At 40.0% G+C, this 23,882-nt stretch overlaps 1 protein-coding gene across 1 annotated transcript in view; it reads right to left on the reverse strand.

Moving 5' to 3' along the window:
* SPAG17 (sperm associated antigen 17) overlaps positions 1–23,882 on the reverse strand; it is a 236,047-nt gene that overhangs the window by 132,712 nt on the left and 79,453 nt on the right. Inside the window, exons 7-15 of the mRNA XM_086717947.1 lie at positions 23,628–23,814; positions 21,887–22,081; positions 19,453–19,634; positions 15,382–15,543; positions 14,161–14,233; positions 13,843–13,955; positions 2,377–2,514; positions 2,175–2,288; positions 1,216–1,366 (exon numbers count right to left, since the gene is read on the reverse strand). Coding sequence (XP_086574073.1) covers positions 1,216–1,366; positions 2,175–2,288; positions 2,377–2,514; positions 13,843–13,955; positions 14,161–14,233; positions 15,382–15,543; positions 19,453–19,634; positions 21,887–22,081; positions 23,628–23,814 — 1,315 coding nt within the window. The remainder of the gene's footprint in view (positions 1–1,215; positions 1,367–2,174; positions 2,289–2,376; positions 2,515–13,842; positions 13,956–14,160; positions 14,234–15,381; positions 15,544–19,452; positions 19,635–21,886; positions 22,082–23,627; positions 23,815–23,882) is intronic.

Below are 23,882 nucleotides of genomic sequence, written 5' to 3' on the forward strand. Positions count from 1 at the left end.
GAAACCCATAAGTGGGATGTGTGTGAAGTTGCAATGGTGGCAACAGACGCAAGAATTCTACGCTGCGTGTAGGACGAGGTAGAGAGAGAATGGAGGCAGAAGAGGAGGTGAGGTGTGGCAGCACACAGACAAAGGACAGATGTTCTCAGGAACATCAGGAAGAGAGTGATTATGTCAACAATGGTCTCCACATGCCCAGGCCAGCAGGCTATCCCCTAATTTTCCATGAGGAGACGGCATGACAGTATTCAAAAGATTTTGGTTTTTTCTCTGTTATTAGGCTTACTTAAAAGTTAAAGAAGAAATCGAGATGAAAATATTTCATGATTTGCTTAAGGGGAGAAACTGAGGTGCTTTTTCTCTTCTCTGGGTCAAATGCTTTCTTGTCCAATAAAAGTGTCTATGCCATTTCATATTCCTTTTTCTTTCTTTTTTTTTTTTTATTTTTTTAATGTTTATTTAGTTTTGAGAGAGACAGAGACAGAATGTGAGTGGGTTGGGGCAGAGGGAGAGGGAGACACAGAATCCGAAGCAGGCTCCAGGCTCCGAGCTGTCAGCACAGAGCCCGATGTGGGGTTGGAACTCACAAGCTGTGAGATCATGACCTGAGCCAAAGTCGGACACTCAACTGACTGAGCCATCCAGGAGCCCCTCATATTCCTTCTTATAAGTAGGAATCTATCTGCAGATTGCCTCAAGTAGAGATAAAGATTTTTAAGGAAATGATTGTATCTCAAATCTCAGTGAACTCTGCAATGAGAAGCTGATTTTAGATTCTCCAAATTACCTCCAAGAGCATAAAATGGCCCCTCCCCTTGCGAGAGGAGGTGAACCTGAATGGACACACTCTCAGCACCACACCGCCAGGGGGCTCCCTACTCAGTGCTTTAACCTCAGATAGAGATCACCATGTCTTCTCCAATGATGCCAAGGAGGGGGTGGCGAGCGGGGAGAAGGAAGAAAGGAGCAGATTATTCTTGTAATGGAAACACGATGGAAAGAAAACCCAGTGTATCAAATTGAAGAATGTTATGCATCACAGCTATCACGCTATCGCTAATGACATTATCCAAGGTAAGAAAATCAAAATACCCACCTCAGTCTCTGAAAGGTCTTTAAGTAATCAAAATACTTTTTGCAAATAGGAGTGTAATCTTAAGAAGCACATATGACCATAAATGAATGAGTTCAAGCTAAGACAAAGAACGTACTCACCATTTGTACAGAAGTGCATGAGCTCATGAATTGTAGCTAGACGCTTAGTGCTGTTCCATGGCGGGGGCAGAGGGAATTTAAGGAATTCCCACAGTGGCAACTTGGACTGCATCTCCTGCTCAATTTGAACTGGGTCAAAATTCTTTTGGCCCTGATGAAAAAGCGCAACATGACAGAAGACATTAGAGTAAGCTGTCAAGTGCCTTATGCATATGGAGAAGGCAAAACCTGATACCTTCGCTCTCATTATTTGGGAACAGGGGAAATCAATGGTAATTGGGGAAGACAAAGTGTTGGTATTTTGCTGAAGGTCGAAAAAGCTCGTTCTCACTTTGCCAGAGGTTCCTGGTGCACAGAAATGATGGATTCTTCACTCGCTGTGACAAACTGCCAAAGTCTCATATGTATTCATCTCTCCCTTCTGGGATTCTTCTTTGGCCTTCACTAGTTTTTCACATTAGTAAGATATTTAAAGCCAGTAACTAGAAGGTTTTAATGCGAATTTGGTGTACTCAAATCAGTTTTTTAAAACGTTTACGTATTTGAGAGAGAGACAGAATGCAAGTGGGGCAGGGGCAGAGAGAGAGAGAGAGAGAGAGAGAGAGAGAGAGAGAGAGAACCCCATGCAGGCTCTGCACTGTCAGTGCAGAGCCTGATGCAGGGCTCAAACTCATGAACTGCGAGATCATGACCTGAGCTGAAGTCAGACACTTAACCGACTAAGCCATCCAGGTGCCCCAGTGTACTCACAATCAATTTAATGGCTAATTGGACCCTTATAATTAGGCATGTTTTCTTCGCTCCTTTATGTGTCTCTATTTTCAGAGGTCTCACTTTGCAAGCCCTTTGAATGTTACTTTTAATTAGCATTGGTAAAACTAACTGCAATTTCTTCAACTGAATAATTACAAATGGGCTTTCTTGCATCCCTTCTCCTCTGGGCAATCCAGTTTTATTACCTTCAGTGCGTACTTCTTGTGGGCATGTGCATCATGATAGTTCAGTAGGAGAGGGCCTTTGGGCACTGCTCTGCTTTCATGTTCTTCTTCGGATAAGAATATTTCATGGAGGTTCTATTCAAATTGAAATACATTGACTTAAAAAGAGAATCTGTACTTTTTCAAAGCATGCAAACTCTTTGGATATCTCATGCCATCTGACCTTTTGCTCCCTCTCCGTGAGACAGAGAGAGGGCAGGATGGACACAATATGAGCGGCGATTCTGTGGTCCAACCCATCTGTTCTGGGATGTGGCTGCACCAGACTTGGTGGGACAAGGTCTTCTTCAGTTGCCACAACCTGTTAAAATGAACAGGTGGGAGGATTCGGTTTACGGATACAGTAAAGACAAGGCGGATCCTACCAGTAAAGTACAGTGATGACACAAAGTGGCAATGTAACTACCAGTGGTTACCAAAACAAAAGGGAAAGTGTTTATAATCCAGGCGCAAAAGTAGATATAATTTTAATGTATGTATTAAAATAGATACCATGAAACGTAAATGGTAAATAGGAAAATTTACTATGGCAGGAGTCAAAATAACCATATAAGAATTTTTTTGTTTCTTAATGATTTGCTCTTTCTCTTAAAGCACTCAAAACTGCTCACATACCCTTTGGGTTCGAGAAGTATTTATTGAATGCCTATGATATGCCAAGCACTGTACGGGGCAGCTTCTCAGCCATTATCTCATTTAAGCACCGCAGCAACATTGTGGAGTAGGTATTTTCTTCATTTTACAGAGGAAGAGCTAAGGTGAGTGAAGTTAGTGACTGGTGCAAGCCCAAGGCCACTGAGTGGGAAGAACTGGGTTCAAATCAAGTCCTCATTCCTTCTTCAAGATAATGACAGATGGTGAGATCAGTCAAGGGTAATAGTCTCCTTTATATGGGGAAACTGAGGTCTAGAAAGATTAAATGGCCTGTTCAATTTTACATGGTAAACAAAAGGAGTTGAAATGTAATCAAGGTAGGCACCTAAATTACAACTTTTCGTGTCACCTTAAATCCTGCAATCATCCTCTGTGATTTCACATCCTTTTATACAGTTTCTCTACCTTGGAAATTGAGACATTTGAATTAGACAGTTACTTGTTGTGGGTTCTGTTTTGTGCAATGGAGAATGTTTAGCCATATCCCTGGCCTGTACCCATTCGATGCCAGTAGCATCCCCTGTAATGGCGATAACCCAAATATCTCCAGACAAATGTCCCCTAGGAGGCAAAATCAGCCGCTGCTGAAAACCACTGCTATAGATGGATAACAAAATAGCCTCATATCCATCACCTTTTGTCAACTCCTTACTTTCAAAAGAGCCACTCATGTCTCCACTTTCTACCTTCTATTGTCTCTTGGACCCGCTCCAATCACAAAAGACCACTCAAAACCATTCTACCTCTGAAATGTCAACCTCTAATATTCTGTCTTGGAAAATTCTATCCCATTCCTCTTATATTTCACCTTTTTGCCATCCCATTATTAAGTATTTTTTTCAATCAACATGTATTATGATTGGGTGCCTTCCTGTGTGAGGAATTGAGGTCATCTGCTGGTGCCTGAAATATGGCAGGTGGTTAATACATGTTTGTTGCTTTGGATTGAGTTGAATAAAATAAGAAAGACTAAGATAAATAAAATGATGATACTGCAAGCTCTAGAGGGCTTTTCAGCTTTTACAAATTTATTAATATAATAAAACTACTGGTCTTCCAGAAACATAATGGGGTAATGAAAGGCAACTGTGAGTATGCTTATCTAAGCAGTCAACATACATAAAATGTATCTTGGAGGTAAACGATGATGGAATCTGAGAAGGACTTTAAAATAAACATTTGAATATTCAGAAGGGTATAGGGATATGTTACATCCATGCACTAAGGACAATAACAAGCAGTTGTAAAAAGAAATTGGAGAATTTATAAATTAAAAACATTTACCCTCGAGAAAAAACTTCAGTAGCAGACTGGACTCCACTGAAGAATGAATTAGTTGGAAGTGAAGCTAGAATTTCCCAAGAAGATAAGACTTATAGAAAATTTAAAAGACAAGGAGGAAAAACCAGAAGTTCCAACATCCATCTAATAAATGGATAAACTAATAGAAAAAATAATATTTGAGGATATATGTATTTATTTATTAAATGTTTTATTTACTTTTGAGGTGGGGGAGGGGCAGAGAGAGGGAGACAGAGAATCCCAAGCAGGATCCATGCCATCGGTGCAGAGCCTGACACAGGGCTCCATCTCACAATGATCATGACCTGAGCCGAAATCCAGAGTCAGATGCTCAACCAACTCAGCCACCTAGATACCCCGAGGATAGATTTAATTCAGCAAATACATATTCAGTGTCTGCTGTGGGTTAAATGTGGTTATCGTGTGCTGGGCATATGGCGGTGAACAAGATTAGAGTTGGGTCCCTGCTTGCATGGAGCTTATATTCTAGTGAGGGGAGGTAGGTAAGACACAAAGCAGGTAAGTTATTTTAAGAAGAGCAGTTGTTGATAAGAGGATTAAACAAAGTGATGTGGTAACAAGCACTCTGTGTTGTCAGGGGATTCCTTTAGATCAGGTGGTGGGAGAAAGACCATGGAATGTCATTTCCACTGGGGAGTGAATGATAAGGAATATCCACCCTTTTGCAGACATGAGGGTCAAAAACTTTCTAGGAAGAGGAGTTGGAGTAAAAAGCTAAGGTGGAATTAAATAGTGTATTTGACCAAAGCCCAGAAAGCCTATGTGGATGATGAGGGGGGTGTGTGGTGGGGGTGGAGGCAGGAGATGAGATGACAGATCAGGCCAGAACCGTGTTTTTAGGGCTTTATGGGCCAGTGTAAGGAATTTTTTATATTATTCAGAATGTAACGGGAAACCAGATTATACTCCTTTAGAGCATTAGTGACAATGATAAAACAAACAAAGCCATACCTGGACATACCTTGTGTTATGAATTATAAAGAGAAAACTCTAATAGCTGCCAGAAAGAAAAAACAGATTACCTACAAAGAAAACGTATCTGACTGACATCAGATTTATAAACAACATTAGAAGAAAGAAGACAAAAAGCGAAGCCATCAAAATACTTTTCCACTCAGATTGACTGGGTTTAAGAGCAATTTCTGACACTGACCACTGGACAAGTTACTTAACCTTTTTATGCCTCAGTTTCCTCATCTGTAAAATGGGGAACAAAAATAGTTTCTGCTTCATAAGGTTGTTCTAAGGATTAAATGAGTTAATTTATAACAACTCTTTTCAAATACATCTAGAAAACTCACAAGAATTGACCACATATATCAGGTCACATAGGAAGTTCAGGAAATTAAAAAACATTTTTTTAAGACGCAGACCATCTTTACGGCCCATAACACAATAAAATTCGGAACTGACAGTAAACAATGGAAAATAAAAGATTTAGAACTGAATAGATTGAAAGCATCAAGATACAGCCAAAGAAATACTCAAAGGAAATGTGTGGCTTTAAGTAAAGCAAAAAGCCTGAAAATAAATGAAATAAGCTTTCAATTCAAATGAAATACAAAATAAAGAAAGTAGAAAGAAGGAAATAATAAAGATAAATGAAAAAATTAATTAAACAAAAAGTAAAATGAAAGTTGGTCAATGAAACAAAATGCTGGTACTTTGAAAAGACCAATACAATAGATATACCACTGACAACCATGATCAAGAAGACAGAAGAGTAAAATAAATAACATCAGTCATAGAAAAGGAACATAACCAGATGCAAAGGAAACTTTAAAATGTGTGTAAGTGAACAAAGAACTTTATGTGATATTGGGGCGCCTGGGTGGCGCAGTCGGTTAAGCGTCCGACTTCAGCCAGGTCACGATCTCGCGGTCCGTGAGTTCGAGCCCCGCGTCAGGCTCTGGGCTGATGGCTCAGAGCCTGGAGCCTGTTTCCGATTCTGTGTCTCCCTCTCTCTCTGCCCCTCCCCGGTCATGCTCTGTCTCTCTCTGTCCCAAAAATAAATAAACGTTGAAAAAAAAAAAATTTAAAAAAAAAAAAAAAAAAAAAAAAAAAAAAAAAAAAAAAAGAACTTTATGTGATATTAAAAACGCAAATAAAATGGGGATGTTTATTAAAAAACACTAATTATCAAAATTGGCCTGAAAAAGAGAAAAACCTGATTAAACCTACAAGTACAAAAGAAATTTTAAAGACAAAGACCATTAACCACGTGTCTACCTCCCCTTTCTCATTCATTAAAATAACACTAGACACAGGAGGGAGGGGCCAAGATGGCAGAGCAGCATGGAAGGTTTTTGCTTCTCTCTTCACTGAACAGAAGCTAGATCTATACCAAATCATCTTGCACAACTAGAAAACTAATCTGAGGATTTACAAAACAATCTGCATAACCTGAACCAGAGAACTAGGCACGTATGCAGCGCAGAGAGGTGAACTGGGGGAGAGAGAAGCCGCGGAGGGTAAGGAGCTGTTTTTGCTTGTGGCAAGAACAGCAGACAAGGGGAGAGTATAGGAAAAGCACTCCCCCCTAAAGCAGCTGGAGAGAAAGAGAAAGAGTGGAAACACCCATAAGGGACTTAACAAGAAAGGGAGAAAGGAGAAAGGAAAGGGTTTCAATACCATTAGGACTCTATAAACAGGGGATCCCAGAGTCTGAAACTCCTCAGCTCCATACCTAGCAGTACTCTGGTGGGAAGGGCGAATCCCCAGGAGAAGACAGCAAGGTCCCAGGGGTCCTTGGGCCACACGGGGAGAGGTGGGTCCCCTGCTGGGAGGACATTTGGTAGAGGCAGTGTGGCAAAGTTTCCAGTGGACCCTGGAGAAGAGCCATGTTTGCTGATGTTGGAACAAGGACATTAAGGGGCAGTGAAGCTTGGGGCCAGATGTGTGTTGTGATTTACCATAATCCCTGAAACGCTGGTGCTACACAATCATGTGAACTTCTTCTGGGTCGGGCTGGCACCCAGTGGCAGTCTCTGGGCATCTACAGCAGTGCGGTCGCAGGAACGTTCTTGGGGATGGCTGGCACCTGGCCATTGCTTGGGGAGACCCTCCTCCAGAGGGGTGGAGTAGGTCAAAGCCATAGGGCCCTTAGAAGTGAGGGGTTTGGAAACACAGCTGCATCTGAGATAAAACTTGGGAGGGAGATGCTACCTGGCAGGCTGATGGCTTGGTTGCAGATGGTGTAGAAGCAGGGAGTGGACGGAAGCCAAAGACAAAGCAGGGGTGCTTGATTGCCAGTGGGCGAGAGCACATAATTCTGATACCAGAGACTTGGTAGTTGGGTGATGCCATTTTCACCTCTCCTGTACATGACATACAGGCGTACTCATCCATAATGATCCACCCCATTAAGCTAAGCAGCGCCATCTAGTGGAGAATTGAGCTGTTACACCAAGCCCTGTCCAACTGTGCCAACTACCCTCTGGAGAAACACCACAAGTCTCTCCGCCTGCTAAGTTTATGGGTTATAAAGTGCTTCATAGTTTGACTTCTGGGGGAACATGGATGTAACTTCAATTGTATTTCATTCTGTTCGCTGGTCCATCTATTCAAATTTTTTCTTTTTCTTTTCTTATTCTTGAATACAGAAAGAGAAAAAATTATTTTTATTTTCCGTTTTTATAAAAGATTTTTCTTTAATTTTTTTCTACTATATATTTTAGTTTTTATAATATTTTTAAAATTGTAATTTACTTTCATCATTTCATTTTATCTATTTTATTGTATTCATTTTATAAAATTTTCAAACATTTTTTTTTCCCTTTTCTTTTCTTTCCTTTTTTTCTCTATTCTATCAAGCTTCTTTCAACAACCAGACCAAAACACACCTAGGATCTAGCATCCTTTATTTGATTTTTTTTTTTTAATTTTTTTTTTTAATTTTTTTTAACGTTTATTTATTTTTGGGACAGAGACAGACAGAGCATGAACGGGGGAGGGGCAGAGAGAGAGGGAGACACAGAATCGGAAACAGGCTCCAGGCTCTGAGCCATCAGCGCAGAGCCTGACGCGGGGCTCGAACTCACGGACCGCGAGATCGTGACCTGGCTGAAGTCGGACGCTTAACCGACTGCGCCACCCAGGCGCCCCTTAATTTTTTAATTTTTAATTTTCAATAAAGTAAATTAATTCTTTAAATGTTAAAAATAATTTAATAAAATAATTAATACTTTTCTTCCTCCAAAATGACAAAATAAAAGTATTCACCCCAAAATAAAGAATAGGAAGAAATGACAGCCAGGGATTTAATTAACACAGATACAAGCAAGATGTCTGAACCAGAATTTAGAATCATGATAATAAGAATACTAGCTGGGGTTGAAAAAAACATAGAATCTCTTTTTGCAGAGATTTAAAAAAAAGTAAAATCTAGTCAGGACGAAATTAAAAATGCTATAACTGAGATGCAATCTCAAATGCATGCCATGGCAGCAAGGATGGATGAAACAGAGCAGTGAATCAGCGATACAGAGGACAAACTTATGGAGAATAATGAATCAGAAAAAAAAAAAAAGAGGGAAGCTAAGTCAAAAGAGCACAACAAAAGAATTAGAGAACTCAGTGACTCATTAAAAATGAATAACATCCAAATAATAGGGGTCCCAGAAGATGAAGGAAAGAAAAAAAGAGTAGAAGAGAACTCCCATTCAACTCCCATTCAACAAAAACAAAAACTGACCATCAACAAGGCATATCATAGTCAAATTCACAAAATACACAGACAAGGAAAGAATCATGAAAGCAACAAGAGAAAAAAAGTCCTTAACCTTGGCAGGCCAGAGGGATGGCAGGATATATTCAGTGTGATGAATTGGAAAGATATGCAGCCAAGAATTCTTTATCCAGCACAGCTTCATTCAAAATAGAAGGAAAGATAAAGTTTCTGAGACAAACAAAAACTAAAGGAGTTTGTGACCACTAAACCAGCCCTGCAAGAAATTTTAAGGGTCACTCAGGGAGAAAAGACCAACAGCAACAAAGAGTAGAAAGGACCAGAGAACACCACCAGAAACTCTACAGGCAACACAATAGCAATAAATTCATATATTTCAGTGTTCACTCTAAACGTCAATGGACTAAATGCGCCAATCAAAAGACATAGGGTAACAGAATGGATAAGAAAACAAGATCCATCTGTACGCTGTTTACAAGAGATCCGTTTTAGACCTAAAGACAACTCCAAATTGAAAGTAAGGGATGGGGAACCATCTATCATGCTAATGGTCATCAAAAGAAAGCCAGAGTAGCCATACTTATATCAGACAATCTAGATTTTAAAATAAAGACTATAACAAGAGGTGACGAAGGGCATTATGTCATAATTAAGGGGTATATCCATCAAGAAGTCCTTATAATTGTAAACATTTATGCCCCCAACGTTAAACACCCAAATATATAAATCAATTAATCACAAACATATAGAAACTCATTGATAATAATACCATAATAGTAGGGGACTTCAACACCCCACTTATGTCAAGGGACAGATCATCTAAACAGAAAATCAACAAGGACACAATGACTTTGAACGACACACTGCATTGGATGGACTTAACAGATGTATTCAGAACATTTCATCTTAAAGCAGCAGGATACACATTCTTCTTAAGTGCACATGGAACTTTCCCCAGAATAGATCACATACTGGGATACAAATCAGCCTTCAAAAAGTACAAGAAGACTGAGATCATACTGTGCATATTTTCAGACCACAACGCTACAAAACTTGAAATCAACCACAAGAAAAAATTGGGAAAGACAACAAATACTTGAAGACTAAAGAACATCCTACTAAAGAATGAATGGGCTAAGCAAGAAATCAAAGAGGAAATTAAAAAGTACATGGAAACCAATGAAAATGATAACACCACAGCCCAAAATTTCTGGATGCAGCAAAGGTGGTCATAAGAGGGAAGTATATAGCAATCCAGGCCTTCCTAAAGAAGGAAGAAAGGTCTCAGATACACAACATAACCTTACACCTTAAAGAGCTGGAAAAAGAACAGCAAATAAAACCCAAAACTATCAGAAGACAGGAAATAATAAAGATTAGAGCAGAAATCAATGCTATCGAAATTAAAACAAAACAAACAGTATAACAGATCAAGGAAAACAGGAGCTGGTTCTTTGAAAGAATTAACAAAATTGATAAACTCTAGCCAGTATGATCAAAAAGAAAAAGGAAAGGACCCAAGTAAATAAAATCGAGAATGAAAGAGGAGAGATCACAACCAACACTGCAGAAATACAAACAATAATAAGAGAATATTATGAGCAATTATATGTCAATAAATTGGGCAATCTGGAAGAAATGGAAAAATTCCTAGAAACATGTAAACCACCAAAACTGAAACAAGAAGAAATAGAAAATTTGTACAGACCCATAACCAGTAAAGAAATTGAATTAGTAATCAACAATCTCCCAAAAAACAAGAGTCCAGTGCCGGCGGGCTTTCCAGGGGAACTCTACCAAACATTTAAAGAAGAGTTAACACCTATTCTTTTGAAGTTGTTACAAAAAATAGAAATGGAAGGAGAACTTCCAAACTCATTCTATGAAGCCAGCATTACCTTGATTCCAAAACCAGACAACGACCCCACTAAATAGGAGAACTATAAACCAATTTCCCTGATGAACGTGGGTGCAAAAATCCTCAACAAGATACTAGCCAACAATACATTAAAATAATTAGTCACCATGACCAAGTGGGATTTATACCTGGGATGCAGGGCTGGATCAATATCCACAAAACAATCGATGTGAGACATCACATCAATAAAAGAAAGGACAAGAACCACATGATCCTCTCAATAGATGCAGAGAAAGCATTTGACAAAATACAGCATCCTTTCTTGATAAAAACCCTCAAGAAAGTAGGGATAGAAGGATCATACCTCAAGATCATAAAAGCCATATATGAAAGACCCACTGCTAAATCATCTTCAATGGGGAAAAACTGAGAGCTTTCCCCCTAAGGTCGGGAGCACCACAGGGATGTCCACTTTCACCACTGTTATCCAACATAGTATTGGAAGTCCTAGCGTCAGCAACCAAAGGAATAAAAGCATCCAAATCAGCAAGGTCAAACTTACACTCTTTGCAGATGACAGGAAATTCTATAGGGAAAACCCAAAAGATTCCACCAAAAAACTGCTAGAACTGATCCATTAATTCAGCAAAGTTGCAGGATATAAAACCAATGCAGAGAAATCAGTTGCATTTCTATACACCAATTATGAAGCAACAAAAAGAGAAGTCAAGGAAGCTATCCCATTTACAATTGCAGCCAAACCCATAAAATATCTAGGAATAAACTTAACCAAAGAGTTGAAAAATCTATTCACAGAAAACTATAGAAAGCTTATGAAAGAAATTAAAGAAGACAAACAAAAAAATGGAGAAATATTCCATGCTCACGGATTGGAAGAACAAATATTGTTAAAATGTCAATACTACCCAAAGCAATCTACATATTCAATGCTATCCCAATCACAACAACACCAGCATTCTTCACAGAGTTGGAACAATCCTAAAATTTGTATGGAACCAGAAAAGACCCCGAATAGTCAAAGCAATCCTGAAAAAGAAAACCAAAGCTGGAGGCATCAGAATCCTGGACTTCAAGATGCACTACAAAGCTGTAATCATCAAGACAGTATGGTTCTGGCACAAAAAAAAACAGACTCTTAGATCAATGGGACACAATAGAGAACTCAGAAGTGGAGCCACAAACGTATGGCCAACTAATCTTTGACAAAGCAGGAAAGAATATCCAAATGAATAAAGACAGTCTCTTCAGCAAATTGTGCTGGGAAAACTGGACAGTGACATGCAGAAAAGTGAACCTGGACCACTTTCTTATAGCATACACAGGAAATAAACTCAAAATGGATGAAAGATCTAAATGTAAGATAGGAAGCCAGCAAAATCCTAGAGGCAGGCAAACACCCCTTTGTCCTTGGCCGCAGCAACTTCTTACTCAACATGTCTCTGGAGGCAAGGGAAACAAAAGCAAAAATGAACTATTGGGGCCTCATCAAGATAAAAACCTTCTGCACAGTAAAGGAAACAATCAGCAAAACTTGAAGGCAACCAACAGAATGGGAGAAGATATTTGTAAATGACATATCAGATAAAGGGTTAGTATCCAAAATCTATAAAGAACTTATCAAACTCAACACCCAAAAACCAAATAATCCAGTGAAGAAATGGGAAAAAGACATGAACAGATACTTTTCCAAAGAAGACATCCATATGGCTAACAGATACATGAAAAAAATGCTCAACATCACTCATCATCTGGGAAATACAAATTAAAACCACAATGAGGGGCGCCTGGGTGGCTCAGTTGGTTAAGTGTCTGACTTCAGCTCAGGTCATGATTTCATGCTTTGTGGGTTTGAGCCCTGTGTCGGGCTCTGTGCTGACAGCTCAGAGCCTGGAGCCTGCTTTAGATTCTGTGTCTCCCTCTCTCTCTGCCCCTCCCCAGCTCATGCTCTGTCTCTCTCTCAAAAATAAATAAACATTAAAAAAAAACACAATGAGATACCACCTCACACCAGTCAGAATGGCTAAAATTAACAACTCGGGCAACAACAGATATTGGCAAGGATGTGGAGAAAGAGGATCCCTTTTGCACTGCAGATGGGAATGCAAACTGGTGCAGCTACTCTGGAAAACAGTATGGAGGTTCCTCAAAGAGTTAGAAATAAAACTACCCTACAACCCAGCAACTGCACTACTAGGTATTTACCCAAGGGATACAGGTGTGCTATTTCAAAGCAGCAGATGCACCCTAATGTTTATAGCAGTGCTATCGACAATAGCCAAAGTATGGAAAGAGCCCAAATGTCCATCGATGGATGAATGGATAAAGATGTGGGGGGTGTATATATATATATATATATATATATATATATATATATATATATGCAATGGAGTATTACTCTGCAATCAAAAAGAATGAAATCTTGCCATTTGCAATTATGTGGATGGAACTGGAGGGTATTATGCTAGGCGAAACTGGTCAGTCCGAGAAAGACAAATATAATACGACTTCGTTCATATGTGGAATTTAAGATACAAAACAGGTGAACATAAGAGAAGGGAAGCAAAAATAATATAAAACAGGGAGGGAGATAAAACATAAGAGACTCTTAAATACAGAGAACAAACTTTGGGTTGTTGGAGGGGTTGTGAGTGAGGGGATGGGCTAAATGGGTAAGGGGCATTAAGGAAGACACTTGTCGGGATGAGCACTGGGTGTTATACATAGGGGATGAGTCACTGGAACCTATTCCTGAAATCATTATTGCACTATACGCTAACTAACTTGGATGTAAATTTAAAAATAAATTTAAAGGTGACAGAAGACACAGATAGTTTCAAGGCCATGTCTGCTGAAACTTCAGGGAATGTTATATAAATTGTTCCAGAATATTGCAAAAGAAAGGATATTAAAACAGATGGTCAAAGCAAACTTTAGTTTTATCTAAAATGTTCTAATCTTTATAAAGGAGAATGCACTCAGGTATTATGTGTGTAGTTTTAAAATAGTTAAAACCCCAAACAAAGAGAGTTGAAGTGACTGACAAGGTGACCCACCTGGGAAAAAAGCCTCGGCGTATATCCACCTACCTGTTCCAGCATACAGTGCAGTATCAGGGGCACAGAAATGAATTCTTCTGGAATTGGATTCAGCAAGTCATTGTAATATCTCATGTCTACTTCATTTGTGAAGACGAAAGCTTCTGTAAAATATACAATATGTCATTGCTCGCTTAAGATGTGTTCTCCATTTCTTCCATCAAAATTTGATCCATAAATTCAAACTATGACCATGCACTAATAAATGCAGGATGTGTAGGTGGAGGGATGTCTGAAGGCAATATGGAGGCTAGTCAGTATTCCTTAAAGCCTCAGCTCACAATGTTGGTTTTCAGGTTTCATACATGCCTGATGGTGGGGCTTGGGGTTCCTCATACTGTGCTTTCTTCTTGCCAGGGGTTGGAGCAACAGGTTGTGGAGCCTAAAAGAAGTATTCAAAAGAAATGACTGAGGTATCCAGCTGAGAGATTCTTTCGTCAAATGCTGGCGTGATGGGGTCTGACGGGATTCTGAGATTGTATAATTACGTTCACACCACAAAACCATTGGCTAATATTAGGATCAAATGAAAGGGTTTTGTCTGAGGGAGGGAAGAAGTTAATGGTTAATGGACATTTTTCACTTTTCCCTAACAGAGCCCAATGAGCAATTGCCAGGAAAGGGATGGGGAGACAGGGCACTGGTCCCTGGGTGACTCAGAATCATGCCACCCTCCCTTTTAAACTCCGTCAGTGGTCCCCCATAACCTTCAGGGTACAACCCAAACTCTCTAACTCAGCACCAGAGGGCATCCTCCTCCTGTCTCTTTAGTAGGAGTTCGTGTTGTTCTCCATTTTGCACATACTACCTGGGAGCACCTACCAGGTAGTATGGTGGTCCTGGCTTGTGACCTACCCTGTGGTCCTGGCTTGTGAGCTAATACTTCTTTCCTTTGGCCCTATATGTGTGTACATCTTTGCCCCTTTCTTGAGAATACCTTTCCGTCCCTTCCCCCATCAGGCTTTCCTGTAGACAGTTCATACGCAGCCTTCACCCACATCACTTACCCTGCTGGGTGAGGCTTTCCCGACTCCTCCCTCTCCCCTTGCTGCTCCTCTCAAGATCAGATTGGGTGCCATGTTTTAGTGTTTCTACCGCAGCCCGAGCTGTTCTCACAGCACTCATCATGCTCTGTTGAAACCACTGTTAACGTGACTGCCATCCTCCTTAAAAGTCAACCTCAATGAGGAGGACAGGGGATGAGTCTTGGTCATTATTTTAGGTGCTAAATAAACAATGTGATTAACTTATCAATATCCCTCTTTGTTTCAGGTGTTAATTATTGTGCCAGGGGCTAAAAGTGAGTGCAGGTAGTTAGGGAGCTTCATAAAGTCCTGACCACATAGGTGTCCTTTAGACTGTGTTTGGGGAGCTCTCCTTGTTCCCACTCTTACCTCTTAAATCCCAGAAGGCCGTATTTCCTTCCTACAAGTATTTATGCAATTTTTCCTTCATACGTTTTACAAATGTGACAATTAAGTTGTTCAGTTCATCATTCAGCCCGCTGAAGACATTCCAGGATGTGCCTACCTCAGTAACTGACATGGCTTCCAAGAGCGATTTCTCACTAACCACTTGTGGAATATTTATAAGCTGCATGCTTTCCAAATAGTGTTGGTGTTGCCTCTTCCAATCCAGGGTGTCATACATCAAACAGGCAACATTTTCAAAAATTTCAGTACCCAATTCCAGCTACAGGTGAGAGAATTAATAATAGTTAATTATTAGCTTTATGTTGTTGAAATCGATGTATCGTTTGTTTCTCTCTTAACAACTAAACCAAGCACATCCCCAAACCACTGAATACCAGCCATGGTGAGTGAGTCTTTATTTGTTGAACCCTTCTTGTCCGTCTTGTTCACCATAATGTGGAATGTTCCCTTTGGAGGGCCTTATGTCTAATACTGTAAGAATCTAATTAATGCTTCAACTAAGTGAAAAACACCCTGTTCATCAGTTTCTGTGACATGGCCCATTCTCTGATGTCTCAGTTTCTAAAACACCATATTGGATAGGTAACTTCAATATCTGTTCTGTGCTACCTTCAGGGGAAAAAAACCCCTAAGAAATAGATAGTCCACAGTTTCTGTATATAATACCCATAAGTTTTGTTATTTAGAAAACAAGCAAGTAGTAGATCAGATACCCCTATTACCTGGGCTTTCATTTCCAGAACTGGAAAAGCACTGTTATCACTAGGTGTGCCTACCTGAAAACAAAGAAGAATTAAGTGGGCTCATCTTAGCTCTGAGTTACAGAGGTAAGGTAGAATGAGATAACTCCTTGGGGGGGGGGGGGGGCTAGTGAATCACAGTCTGGCGGGAGTCCAGAGAAGTGCTGAGTTCTCCCCATCTTCAAGGCAGAGTTGCCAGTCTGGGATTCACATGCCTACTGTATGACTGAACATTCTTCAGTTAAGCTTCAACATGCTACTCTTTGCCTAAATTCTGGCACGGAAACACAGTTTTTGCTTGTGTTTATAAGAAATATGGTAAGACTTCTGCCTGATGATCCCTTACCTTAACTAGCTAATTCATTTTTAAATAAAACAGCAAATCGCATGCTAAAAGCCAGAAAATTATGTCAGCAACCCAGGTCTTAACTTGAGATGTTGCAGATGTCTTACGTGAGCAGTTAGCACTTCTTGATGGGCATTTATTTGATGTAAAGCTTTCGTTACCTTGGTTCAGCAGAAATACAGCCGACTTGTTTGCAGACAAAGGTACTAATGCTTTCCTTCTTCCAGAGAGGAAGAAGACTCGTTGGCTGGCTTCTGCTTTGGATATGAGGCCATTACCAACTTACACATATAGCTGAGTGTGTGACATCATGTGTCCATACCATGTATTTAGTCTATTTCTATGAGAAGTAGATTTATTACTCTTGGGTTTCTCAGGTGATCCAAACTTTAATGTGAACATTGTTCTTCGATATGAAACCTTTCTTGTTGAACCCAAGTCCATTACCAACCCGTTTTCAAGGCTCTCTTTCTCTATCATCCTCAATACTGGGTCATTCAGCCCATACAAATGGTACCTTATAAAGGCATGTTTGGACTCTAAAAAAACTACTGCAATTGGACCCAGACCACAGCTCTGGCATGAAGAAGATATTCAATAAATACTTGCAAACTGATTGATAGGAGATCAGTGTGTCCAGCTGGGCACCCTAGCCATAAGTGGCTCCCTAGACAACCGAATATTTTCATTCCTGACTGTTCCTTTCAAGGCCTGACTAGACATCCTCGGTGTTAACGTTCTAGTTCTGAGGTCAGGAATGTTCTAGTATTTCAACTGAGATGATACTATTTTTTTTAACATAAAAATTTCTGAACCTTAATTGCCATTTAAATTCTCCTACTCTATGTTTTAAAGAAGTAAAATAGTCTGTTCATTTTCTTTAAAAATGGAGGGATTAAAATCTTCTAATGAACAGAAAATTGTGGACACTGGAGGAGGAAGCAGGGTTCTGGGTCTTTTGAAGCTGTGATTAGGTGCCTTGGTGTTTACAACTATGTGCTGAAGATCAATGGAATGTACTCTACCTTGGGTTCAGTACATTTCAGCTCTTCTCAGTCTATGCCTGGAGGGTGAAGAAATCACAAAGAAGAAAGCCCTAACTAGAGCAAGAGTGAAAGACATGTGGTCTGAGGCTGCCTTGGAAGATGCTTCTTACTGCCTCCTCTGAATTATGGCTCAGGAATTATATCTCCAACACCCGATTGAACCAAAAATGTATGCAAGTTCTTGAGAGGTTATGCAGCCAGGATGTGGCCCAGATGACAGGAAGATTATTTCTCCAACATAAATTTGTAGATGTGGGTTTTTGTTAGGCATAGATTTTATGTTCTTAGGAGAAGAAAGGGTCTATTGGAGAGAGAGAGTAGGAAGCTGGCTTTGAGGTGGGGTTTCATGGATATCTAGAGACATAGCTTCTTCCCCAAACATATCTCATACTTGTTGGGTATAATCCAGAATTCCCATAAAATAGGAGGGAATGATCGTAGTATTACATTACTTGGAATGCCAACATCTCCAGGGTAGAGAAGCATATTGACCAAATTTGGCATGAAACAGTACAGGACAGAGGGCAGTGGATTCTTTTCTGAACTCAGGTTTAGGAGGCAGAAAAGTGAAAGACAAAACAGGAAAGATGGAAATGTCTAGATGAAGGGGTGGAAAGAGGCCACGCCAAGGGAGTTCGTAGCAACCAGTTTTGCTTAGAACAACTCTGCCTTCAGCCACAGATTCTCTCTAAGGTCAGCTTCATCTCCATATATAGGTCAAGGCTAATATTTATTCTTACAATTGGCAAAGTCTCAGACTTCTGTGTTCTGTTTCTACAATTATGACATTTCCTGCTTTATGTTGACAGTCTTAATCACTCAAGCTGATCTACGCATTGTTACTTATTCCAATCTTGTCCACCCTTCAAAGTGCAGATGTGGGCCTCCCTCCTCAGTGTTTTTTCTTACCATGTGCACATCCATGTCAAGACACTACAGTCAGGGACTCTGACAGTGAGAGATGTTTATGCTCCAACCCATGACCATGGGCAGCCTATCCTTTGACTCGGAAACTGTTCCAGGCTTCAATATTACTCTCCTTTTATACAGTTTTCTTTTTGTTAGCTATCCATACTCACTGTGCACAGACACCCACGGACCCCCTGTATCCTGCTCCCTTTAGAGCACTCACCTGGTGTGATCACTCCCCAGGACTCTGCTTTCCCTAAGAATTCAGCTCCCTTGATGCTGAAATATATCACCCTGCAGGGAATTCAGCACTTCTGGGCCCCTGTTTGTGGGAACAGGGGGTCGGCCAGAAAGAGACTGGAGAAGTTTTCTGTGATAGGGATGCTTGGATATCTTCCACAACATCCGTGAGAAGTAGTCACTCAACCTTCTTTTTTGTAAAAAAACCCCTCGTGTATCTAGCCTTTGCTATTACTTTTTGATACACCCCATTTCTTCTTTTTCTAAATTAATCAGAAACTTAGAGTATATTTCACCTAGCTGAGCACTTGAACACTGCTTCTCTGTTTCATGGTTTTGGTCATGCCTCTGCAAGATCCTCAGTAGCAGGGGCCAGTAAATGCTCTCGGAAAATACTTGTTAATTGTTGGGGTGGGTCCAAGTTATCCCATTAGGATAGACCCTGTTGGCCAAATATATTGAAAATTCACTTTTGGCGATAAAATTAAGGGCCTAGAAGAGCAATGTTTGGAACTGACATATGAAAAAAAAGAAAGATAATGTAATTTGAAAAAAACTGTAAAATTTACCATTTTCACAATTAACACACCATATATTGAGACTCTACTGCCAAGAACAGTGTTAAAAGTACGAGACAAAGCCACATGCCACCAAATAAAAGAATTACCTTCCTTCATCTCTGTCTCCATCTTATTCTTTGCCATTAATCCATATACTAAAAGCTAAAGACCCAGGCTATAACCATCACTGGGCATTCAGTGGAGTCTATCCCAAAGCCATGTGCATAGTCAATTCACAGTGAATGTCAGTGGAATGAGTGGATGTGATGAATGGAACCACACTACCACATGGCCGAACCATTCACTCTCACTAATGCGTGTACTAACCATCATCTCGCTGTCTGCCCAGTCAGAAGGAAAGTCATCTGCCTTGACCACATACTCCAGTCGAGCAACATCAAAGAGATTTGTTTCAGGTTTCTCATTATTCAGGATTGGTTCCAGGTATTTCCAGAAAATGTCAAGTTCTTTTATGGCATTCTCTTTCTTCAGGTTTTCAGCCTTTATGTCTAATCATAGCAACATGTTAACACAACAAGATGAGAATGTTGAATTTTTTCCCACTTTAAGTGGACATGGTGGGTGACATGCATTGAAAGGTGTCTGTGCAGTATCAGAAAAGGCAAATAAACAAACATAATTTTGAGAAGCTTTTGGACTTGGATTATAGAGTTATGAAATCAGAGGATTTCACTTCTGAAATTGATATTAAACCCGAGCTCATCCCACCCCTTCATTTGACACTTGAGGCCCAGAAACCTTATGGTAAGGTCACACATTCGTGGAGCTAAATATGCTCGAGATATCCATCACCCTTAGAGCTCATCTGTGTAGGAGCAGTTTTTCTGCCAAATCACTGTTTGACCATCTTAGTGTGTTTGTTTCATAATGGGTTAGAAAAGCTGGTGATCCAATTCTTCCTCCCACATGGCTAAAAATAGACCATGTCAATGATTGATGCTTCAGGTAACTTTTGGTCACATTCAAATAGCTAGAGCCTTCTCTGAGCATTTGTGCTCTGACTGTAAAATAATGACCGATTCCCATAAAGTTACACACGAAATTTTGCCTATAATATTTATGTTTATTACACCTATAACTAAATGGGTTCTACTACTAAGATATTATTCTACTATAAAGTCTATTTTTCTGTGATTCTATTTCTATAATTTTTTTTTTTGTAGAGAGGCTACAGACTTATGGGACATTTTCTCACTGGCTTCAATAATAAGTTATTTAATGTTACAACTATGCTTTCAGACAGGAGTATCTGGGTTTGAATCTCACCTCTTTTCCTTAATAGCTGCCTCAAGGCTGAGAGTCCTTTTGGTAAAATGGAAATACAGATCCTACTTGACATATGATGAGGATGGGGTTGTATCCCAATAAACACATCATACATTGAAAATTTGAAAGTGCATATAATACACATCATAGCTTAGCTTGGCCTACCTTAAACATGCTCAGAACACTTACATTAGCCCTACAGTTGGGCAACATCATCTAACACAAAGCCTATTTTGTAATAGAGTGTTGCAAATCTCACGTAATTTATCGAATACTGTACTGAAAGTGAGAAACAGAATGGCTGTGTGGGACAGAATGATCGTCAGCGTATTGGTAGTTTTCCCTCGTGATTACGTGGATGACCGGGAGCTGCCACCATCCAGAATCACAAAAGAGGATCATACAGCATGTTGTTAGCCCAGGAAAAAAAATCAAAATTCCAACTTCAAGGTAAGGTTTCTTCTGAATGCAAATCTCTTTCACACCATCGTAAAGTTGAAAATTTGTTAAGTCCAACCATTGTGAGTTGGGGACCGGCCGTAATAAAACACACTTCTGAGGGTGGTTGTAGCAACTATAGAAATCGATGCACTTAAAGCCCTTAGCACTGAGCCCCGTCCCGAGGCATCTGCCCAATAAATGGTGACTCTTATTATCATCAGTGGTAGAAATTTCTCATGTGGAACAGCAGAATTTCAAAACATAGTGTTCTAGAAATTGGGATGTGGTTATACAACATATATAATATAATCTGTAATCCCTATACAGATTACAAAATGCTGTGCAAATGGTATTATTAGTAAATGACAATAAAAGCAACAGAAGGTGGCAGAAACTCTTGGACTTTCAGGTCACGCAGGCTTACACAGAATCCCTGTTCTATCGCTAAAGGGTCCAGTGACTTTCAGTTCCCTTCCTACAGCACCATTCTGGCACGACTCCCTTGGATGAAGATCCCGTGACTCCAAATGTGTGAATGGCAGTGTGGTAGGGCCTTCACTCTATAGCTTCATAGTCTAAGGCTTGGAAGATAGAGTGCCCTCTCTGATTTATCACAATAAGCCAGAAGCAAAACACACCAAGAATCCAAAGCTATGACCTCCCGTGGGCCATGTCGTGCCTGTGGCTTCTGGAAGAACCCATTAGCTACAGTCGATCTTTTCTAGCCCACACTTCAGGTGAAAGTTCTAGATGAACTGTCCCTGAGACAGGTAGTCAGATAACCAAGTCTTCCGACCCACAGTCCGTGTTCTCTGTGGCTACACAGGGATATAAAGAGAATACAATCTTAATTTGTAAAATTTACAGCACCTGACTAGGGCAAGCAGCATAAACAGCAAATCAGAGCCTTAAAAGGGTTTAACAATGAATGTATTATTGCATGACTATTTTTTTGGACAGAAAAATCTATTTGTACTTTACAGACAGTGGGTGATACTGAAAGATTCAGCGGGTTGTGTAGCAGACTGCATACCTTCTGGCTGAAGAAGAACTTCCTGCTGCTGGCTAACTGTTGCCAGGTGTGTCTGCAGAGGCTCATAATTCTCTGAAGATATTTTAATCACGCTGCTTATGGGAATGCCAAGCTCAGTCATAATCGCTAATAGCTGAGGATTGTTGAAGCCCACGACTATAATGTAATGTTGGGCACCATCATCTGGCTCATCGTCTGTTCAAAATACCATAAAAAAGAGCAGCCGTCATTTTAAAAGAGAACAGGTTGCACTCAGCCAGTTCAATGGCTACATACATTATGCATGCGTTTATAATACCTCCGGCTTGCCAAAAACAGTCCAGTTGGCCGGAATGCAGTCATGTTGACTGGTTTTCATTATTGCCCTTCCAGTGAAAAGGCTGTGGCCATTTTACAAAATATTAAATCACTTTTGTAAATGAGATAGAGTCATAATAGAAGGACAAACATACGTGGGGCCTGTGGTCATGGAAAATGTGTGCTCGGGTTTTTGTAAAAAGAAAAGGTTTAGGCTGTGGGCTGTAATTTGGGGGGGGGGTTCAACCTCTTTTGAGCAACATCTGGCTTTACTCCTGAATTACGAGTGGCTGCAGCTTTGTGGTATTTTATAAGTAGAGGTGTTTACAGGAGAGGGAAATATCGAATATGGACATGCCCCCTACCAAAGTATTCTGTGTATTTATGTCAATAGGTGTGAATGCTGAGTATGGGTTACGTAGCAATTATATACTTATTGCACTAAATTTTTAAAATATATGTTGTGCACCTTCCTAAATGTCCCCCCTCTGCTTAGCCCTCATTACACTGTTTTTATTAATGTTAAAATATGAGTTTATCCTTGACTGTGAGATTCTGAGGGGTAAAAATAATTGTTGTACTTTAATATTCATGCTAGATGGTATGTGAAAACATTAAATCCCACAATAGCCCGTGAAGATACATTTACAAATAATGCAGCATGCACAAACTTTTCATTTTTAAGCAATAATTTTTCTCCTATCACTAAACGAATCAGTGTTGATATTATCTACCGAATCCATAATATCATAGCTTCTAGGTCTAGTGGATTTAGAGCAGAGATACGCCAGGAGAGGCAAATTGATAAAGGATGTAAAGGCCTGCCACCTCGTTTGAATGCAATGCAAATAATAACAGGAAGCTCCATCTGGGTTCAAGTGATGGTGGCAATGAATTACTCATAGGCTGCACGGGTCAAACCAGCTTTATATCAATAATCAAAAATGAAAGGAAATTCTAGTTGCCCTAAGAGAAACTAATAGCAGGAGAAGCTGAGGTCAGGTCAGGAAACTGTGTGCTCTGTATGAGTCCCAAATTCACTGGTCTGATTTTATCGCCACCGTATTTCACTCATTACAACACTTTCTAGTTTGTTAGCCCAGTCACTTTCTAGTTTGTCTCATAATTATGTCTGACTTTTTAAAATGCCCCCAACAAGGTAGGAAGCTATTTGGTGGTAGCACACTCAGCTCGTGGCTTCCTATTCGCATTATGACAATGTTGCCCACAGCAACAAGACCTGAGCTAAATAAATATTTGCTGAAAACACAAATGAACTGCTACAGAGCAATATTTTTCGATTAGGGTATCATGGGTAGTATGTGATTTGTGGTTTCATAAAGAGTGAAAGATTAAGCATCGTTATTGGAATGCTTTCTCAAGCTAATTTGTAGATTGGAAGGCAGGAAGGGAAAGGTAGCCCACAGGAGGGCATGTCACCGACCAATGTAAGGTTTAGCGTCATCGTCTTCCCCTCTCCGTTTTAGCTGTGTGGTCTTCTTCACGGCTGTGTTCGCCTCAGGAGGATCCTTTCCCTTCCCTTTGGCAACCTTGGCACTTGAGGACTTCTTCTCCTTGGGAGATTTTGCTTTCTCTTTATCCTTTTCTATCTTGAAACAATCTTCTATTACCTGGAAAAAGAGAATACTTTTTCTCCAAATCATATAGTGTGCAAGCAATGGCTTTTCTATGGTTGGGT

Source organism: Puma concolor, chromosome C1 (assembly GCF_028749965.1).
Source record: "Puma concolor isolate L17-30 chromosome C1, mPumCon1.1.hap2, whole genome shotgun sequence".
Taxonomy (NCBI): domain Eukaryota; kingdom Metazoa; phylum Chordata; class Mammalia; order Carnivora; family Felidae; genus Puma; species Puma concolor.